The sequence below is a fragment of the Sander lucioperca genome, chromosome 18, assembly GCF_008315115.2.
Source record: "Sander lucioperca isolate FBNREF2018 chromosome 18, SLUC_FBN_1.2, whole genome shotgun sequence".
NCBI lineage: Eukaryota > Metazoa > Chordata > Actinopteri > Perciformes > Percidae > Sander > Sander lucioperca.
In genome coordinates this window covers 21,219,105-21,225,354 of record NC_050190.1, presented here as the reverse complement: position 1 = coordinate 21,225,354, position 6,250 = coordinate 21,219,105, and the positions used below count along the sequence as shown (strand labels likewise).

Below are 6,250 nucleotides of genomic sequence, written 5' to 3'. Positions count from 1 at the left end.
ACTGAGCACTCCCAATACCTGAATTCCAAATTACTAACCTTCGTGCTTTTATTTTGACCTGCAAATACGTTTTTTTCCGGTTTATCTCTTGACGTCTTGACGCAGCTGTGATTGCGTGCAGCTGATGCTGAGCTGTGATTGACACCACCTTCCTCCAATTACAATGCATAGTGGGACACCTCCTCGTTTATGGGAAAAGTAAAAACAGAGCATGATTGGCAAATATTCTGTTTTTGTTCGAGTGAAGAGAGCTCTCTTTACACTCTCATTTTAAGTATTTCATTTCATGTGAGTAAAAACAGAGTGCACACAGAATATCATACATCTTATAGAAAGCCATTATATATTTTTTGAAACAAAAGAAATTCATGAATCTATGGGTCTAATGTTTTGGTTTATCCTGTTGTATTCAACAAGTCTGTGTGGATTTGTTTTTACTCCAACTAAAATCCCAAACAGACAACTGGCCCTCCATGGCACATGGATAATAGCACAGCAGAGTAGGCTAAAAGTACCACCCTAACATTCAACAGGCAAAAACATCACTTGGTAGCTTCTTATTTAAGGTAATATTCAGGTGATACACTTTTCTCACTGGAATCTTCCCAAGCAACTTAAACTGGAAAACAGTGTCTCTTTGTGTATTAATGAAAACATCAGCAACATTCAGCCACTGAGAGAACATGTTGGGTGCAAAATGCAACATGTATTGCAACAATTATGGCAAACAACCCTCACTCAGAATATGTCACTTTTGAATACTTTACAAGGATGAACAGCGATTTAAACCTGCTCAGGAATGCAATTATGAATCACAATGCTGACCTCTGAACTCCATTCATTTAAAATAAAATGTCAGAAAATTGTTAAAACATGTCCGTCACAGTTTCCTAGAGTACAAGATCATGTCATGTCCGACCAACAGTCAATTACCAAAACACAATATTCACTGATATAAAACATGGAGAAAAAAAATTAAACAAGTACATTCTCACTTTTACTTGACGACTTAAACTTGTTGGTTATTCATTTTCTGTCAATCAACTTATCTAGCATTTGACTGTTCCAGCTCAAGACCATTCAGCTTTTTAAACAGTTTGGTCTTTTTTTGTGTAACGTGAAATATATGAGTGAAATGTTATTGTTCTGTATCTTGGGTGATGCTTCTAATACAGTTCCAAAGTCTTTACTAAAAATCTCACTGTAAATAATCAGAAAAAAATAATGTTTATGTCAAATGTCAAATATTTTATTTATGGGTTTTAGACATGGCTCTTGCCCATAAAAAGAGATGAGTAATTAAAAATGTCTCTTGTTAAAAATGTACTATACTATACTGTAAATGGACATGTTAACCATTTTATAACAAAGTTAGGCTATTATGTAAGTGGACATCTCAACTGTTGGGTAGAGGGTCACAATTAAAAAGGTGTGGTGAATTAAAAAAATCAATAATTGATTTTTGTTGTTAGTACCCAAAGAAACTAAAAATGCAGATATCTTTTCCATTGTTCCAATGTTTTTTCTCTGGATGGGACTATTAAAAGGGTTAAATTCGACATGATATACAGTTTAATGGAAACCTTTGTTTAAGATTTTGTGTTGATTTGTGCCTTTTTCATCTTGCTGAGACACACAAACACACACACACACACACACACACACACACACACACACACACACACACACACACACAGTATCTTCCTGACAGGTGAAATTATTATGTCTGAATGTCTGGGCTGCATGGTGGTGTTAAGACCACTTCATGCCCTTCTGGCTTTGTCCCCTGGTTTACATATTCATGGCAACTCACCATAATAATTACAGCTTTGCATGTAATCAGAATATCACAACAATGAGCGTGGCCCAGTTAGCCTGATGAAGGGAGGGTGGGTGAAAGAAGTCACCCTAATCCTCAAACTGGTGTCTGCTCTGTTTTGAACTCACTCTCACCCTACTTCTCCATAACCAGGAGTCATGATCGCTAAAGCCCTCGACGTGCAGCCTTTTCCTTGGAGCCATTTTGGACTGGTAACCATGGAGATGTGGGTCATGCAGGGATGGCAGAGAGAGGAGACTTGTGGCTGGTGGTGGAGTCAGAGCACTGCAGGCTGCTGGAGCAGAGAGGGCCATAAACTCTCATTATATCTGGGTCACTGGGATGCTCCAGCTGCAGCAAGCAGACAAGACCCTATTATGCAAGAAGAGGGATGAGGGTAGTTGTGGATACCGTTGTGAGCTTATAGTTACAGGAGACGTCTGTTTACTGAGTGAGGCATATGTCAGGAGGGTGATATAACATGAAACCAGCTGGGCAGTGCTTTCTCAGCTCAGCTGTCCAAACATGCTGTTGTTTTGGCACTTGCTTATCAATTTAAAAGTCCATACAAGGCCATATTTGTTGCAGCTTTGTATATCCAGAAATAACTCTAAATTACGTTAAAAATATGAGCGACGTTTTACAATCTACAAAAAATATAAAATAATGTTGTAGGCTATATTATTGCATATTATACTGTACATTATTGTATAAGTAGGCCTTTTAAAAAAAAAAATAAAAATGCTCTTGTAGATGATGCCGTATTAAGAAATGAAAGATATTTGAAAATATTTGCCAGTGGTGACAATTAATATTTCTAAATTGAACGTCGACCTACCTTTTAAAACTAATCTTGGCCCTTTTTGTTTATTTTAGTATGGGATTATCAAATATTCCTGGGACATTCCCTCCTTGGAATCAGCGTCTAGTTACATCTGCTAGACACTGTAAAGCTCTATACAATCTCAGTCGTTGTTTCAGTCAAATAAAATCACGTTTTTGCACTCTAAAATGGATATAAAACAAGTTATTGGCCATGTTGTTGTGTCTCTGCTATTGTCCATGGCCCCCACTCCATGACCCCCCCCCCACTCGTTGGATTTCGGACTTGTGATTGGTGGTGATGGGTTGGCTGTGTCGTCATAGCCTCATTGCCCATTCATCGGTGGACTTGGGCGTTGTACTCCGCATCTCATTTGCGGCTGGGCCAATTTCTCCGTTTACAAACTCTGCTCGAGAAAAAAAATTTAAGAATTCGATTTTCTTTTGCATCTTTGCAACAGTTTTGCAAGGTCTCACACGTCCCTTTGCGGTCATTTCGGTTTCGGCCTGATTCATCGGCTTCGGTTGGAAAAGGAGGTGTCGGCGCTTGACTTGAATTTTTGGGAAGGAAGCTTGCGGTCTTTGTTCATTCATTTGATCGGTTGGGTTCCTTTGTTGCACCAAAAGCATGGGAGCACAAATTTCCAAAACCGCTGGAAAAGAGGAAGCTGCGGTAGAAACGCCAGCAGAAGGTGCAGCTGTTGCAGCAAAGACAAACGGACAGGTAAATTCCATTTTAGTTATAGTAAGTCTTAATTGCTCAAACGGTATTTGTCTGGTTTTAGCAATGTGTTGCCTCAATGGCGTGCTCCATGTTCCCTGTAGCGCATCCCCACGCTCACCGGCATTCAGGGAAAGTGGCCACATGTATCCATTTATACCGGCGAGTGCATTGTTACAATTGTATCTTTTTTTACAACGCAACATTGTTCATAATTGATGCGTTTTATTTTAAAATGCTTTAATTTGATACAGGCGTATTTAAATCTTTTGGATATGAATATCAGGCTGCACAACTAATCTGCTTCATATTTAGTTTATTAAATAATATTTAACAATTAATTCAACATTTGGCATTTTTTTTAATTTATTATAGGCTATGCATTACTTTGAGGCTTTAGCTTCCTTTTAAAAATAGCGGCTGTTTTTAATTCATTTGGTTGAAATGTGTGTAACGGAGGTTTTTGTGGCCGCTCTCACTGTGGCATGGCCATTTTAAAAAAAAAAAAAAAAAAGATACCACGCCTTTGTTGCCAGATTTCAAGAAAGGAGCCACGTTTTTGTTCAAACGCAACCCAAAAAATCAACCAATTATTTAAAAAAAAGCACAGTGTGTGATGAGGGCAGTGTATTAAAATTAAAATAAAACACATTTTTTGACTACACATGTAATCAAAAGATGGGGAAAAATCCCAAAATTCCTATGTCGTATCCATTGGCTCCACACTGAATGGCACCTAGCGGATCCCAGCGGTACTGCGGTCTAACGTACTAGCCTACCTCTGAAAGCCACATATCTGTCGTCACTCTCCTAGTAACAGATGTTGCTGCAGTTTTAGGACAATTTTCCTACTGGTTACTACTAGTCATTGCATTTGATTAAATTCCACAGCATGCCAGATTTTGCAGGAGGTAGTCTTTGCACACACATGTTCATATGTTGTCTAGTGTCAGCCGCAGATGCATGATTACAGATCATCAAAGTCTTAACTGCTTTTCACTTAAGCAACCATGGAGATTTACATGTTCAAGAATTACATTTTTTTTTTTTCCTTTTCAGGAGAATGGCCACGCCAAGACCAACGGGGATGCCTCTCCAGCTGCAGAGGAGGCCAACAAAGCTGATGTTCAGGCCAATGGCAGCACTCCCACTGAGGAGGCGCCAAAAGAAGAAGGCGAGAAAGTAGAGGTTGTTGAGGCCACTGGCGAGAAGGAGCCCGCTGCCACAAACGGAGAGGCTTCTGCCAAGCCGGAGGAAGGCACTCCATCCAGCAGCGAAGACGGCAAGCAGAAGAAGAAGCGTTTCGCCTTCAAGAAACCCTCCTTTAAGCTCAGCGGCTTCTCGTTTAAGAAGACCAAGAAAGAGTCTGAGGAGGCAGTAGAGGAGGAAGAAGGAGCAGCTGCAGAACCAGCCGAGGGAGAGAAGGCGGCATCAGAGGAAGCAGCCGCTGAGGAGGCCAAACCAGCTGAGGCTGCTGAGGAGGGAGCCAAGGAGGCTGAAGCTGAGGAGCCAAAGGCTGAGGAAGAGGTGAAGGCAGAAGAACCAGCAGCAGCAGCAGCAGAAGGAGCAGAGGAGAAACCCGCTGAAGCTTCACCTACTGAACCAGAGACGGCAGCCAGTCCAGAGGCAACGGCTGAGTAATCCTGCTGAACCAGACACCGGAATGAAGGAGGCGACGGAGCCCGTCTGAAGGAATGCGAGGACTTGTCTAAAACCAGGGATTTGTTTTGTTCATTTTTTTGTTGGTGTTTTGTTTACTATTCTGCAACCATCTCATCCATAATGACTGCAAGGTCCTTGGCAGTGATGGGCTGGAGGTGTACTAGAGAGTGTGCCGCTTCCTCACTGCTCATTGGTGCTTGTATGTGTGACGTTGGGTGAGTGTGAATGTGAGTGTGAATGTGTTTTTTTTTTTTTTTTTTCTTTTTTTCTACATGAAACCATGACTGTTGACACGTTGCTGAATTTGACATATTTTATCCAAGTATTTGGTGCTGGGCAATTGGATGTAGCAGCTAAAGCTGTGTCTGCAAGATTTGACACATTGTGATATTTAAAGGGAAAGTCCTGAACCAAGTCTTAAATGTTGTCTTTGCAGTGCACAGTTGTTTACAACTCTTAAACTCGACGCTCCTGTGGACACAAGCATTCCTGAATGAAGTAGATTTAGTTAACTGTCAAAACGCTAGGTGCTCATCACTTTTCATTAGATTCCACCATTTCAAAACTCTGTAGTAATGCACGTTGTATAGACTTTGATATTACTGGTTTTATGACTGAGATGTACCTAAATGACTGAAGTTTTTAACAGATTACCCATTGTAAATGAAGTTTTTCTTGTTTTTCACCATTTGTAAGATTGAATAAAATTGGGAGATGTTTTAAGCAAATTTTGCATCAAGCTGTGGTGACTACTTGAAATCTACACAATAAAGCACACACATTCAGGGTTTTGGATGCAATCCTTAAAATGAGGCTTCACCTTATTCAATGTGGAATGTAACATTACCTACAAACTTCACTGATGAAGACTAAAGGAATGAAGTGGCATACTGAGCTCATTTATTTATGTTTAGCATTAAATACCAATCTGTTAACCCAGGTTGTGTGACTTAGATCAGCTACTGGAGGAAAGAATGCACACATTGAGTCTTTGCTTTACAGCACCCTCGTGTGGTGCACTATAGGAGAAATTAGAGCATTTATAGCAATATAGCATTTTTAAATCTATTGGGAATCTCATAATACTTACAATTAAGATGGCATCTCACATTTGGAGGAAAACCAATCAATTGGAGCACAGTTAAATTCTTCAGCAGATTGTCATATTAATCACAGCAGAAGATAACCTTCTACGCATCCTCTAACATGGAAAAGGCAACTTTTTG

At 40.1% G+C, this 6,250-nt stretch overlaps 1 protein-coding gene across 1 annotated transcript; it reads left to right on the top strand.

Moving 5' to 3' along the window:
- The first annotated feature begins 2,971 nt into the window (after positions 1-2,971).
- Positions 2,972-5,752, top strand: marcksb (myristoylated alanine-rich protein kinase C substrate b). Its single transcript, XM_031310225.2, has 2 exons — positions 2,972-3,365; positions 4,422-5,752. The coding sequence occupies exons 1-2, from the start codon at positions 3,270-3,272 to the stop codon at positions 5,001-5,003; spliced, it is 678 nt and encodes a 225-aa protein (XP_031166085.1). The 5' UTR covers positions 2,972-3,269; the 3' UTR covers positions 5,004-5,752.
- The last annotated feature ends 498 nt before the right edge of the window (positions 5,753-6,250 follow it).

Excerpts from the sequence above, each read along its gene's own strand:
- marcksb (XM_031310225.2), top strand. The coding sequence starts at position 3,270 with ATGGGAGCACAAATTTCCAAAACCGCTGGAAAAGAGGAAGCTGCGGTA. Across the intron at positions 3,366-4,421 it reads CAGCAAAGACAAACGGACAG|GAGAATGGCCACGCCAAGAC; the intron begins GTAAATTCCATT and ends TTTCCTTTTCAG.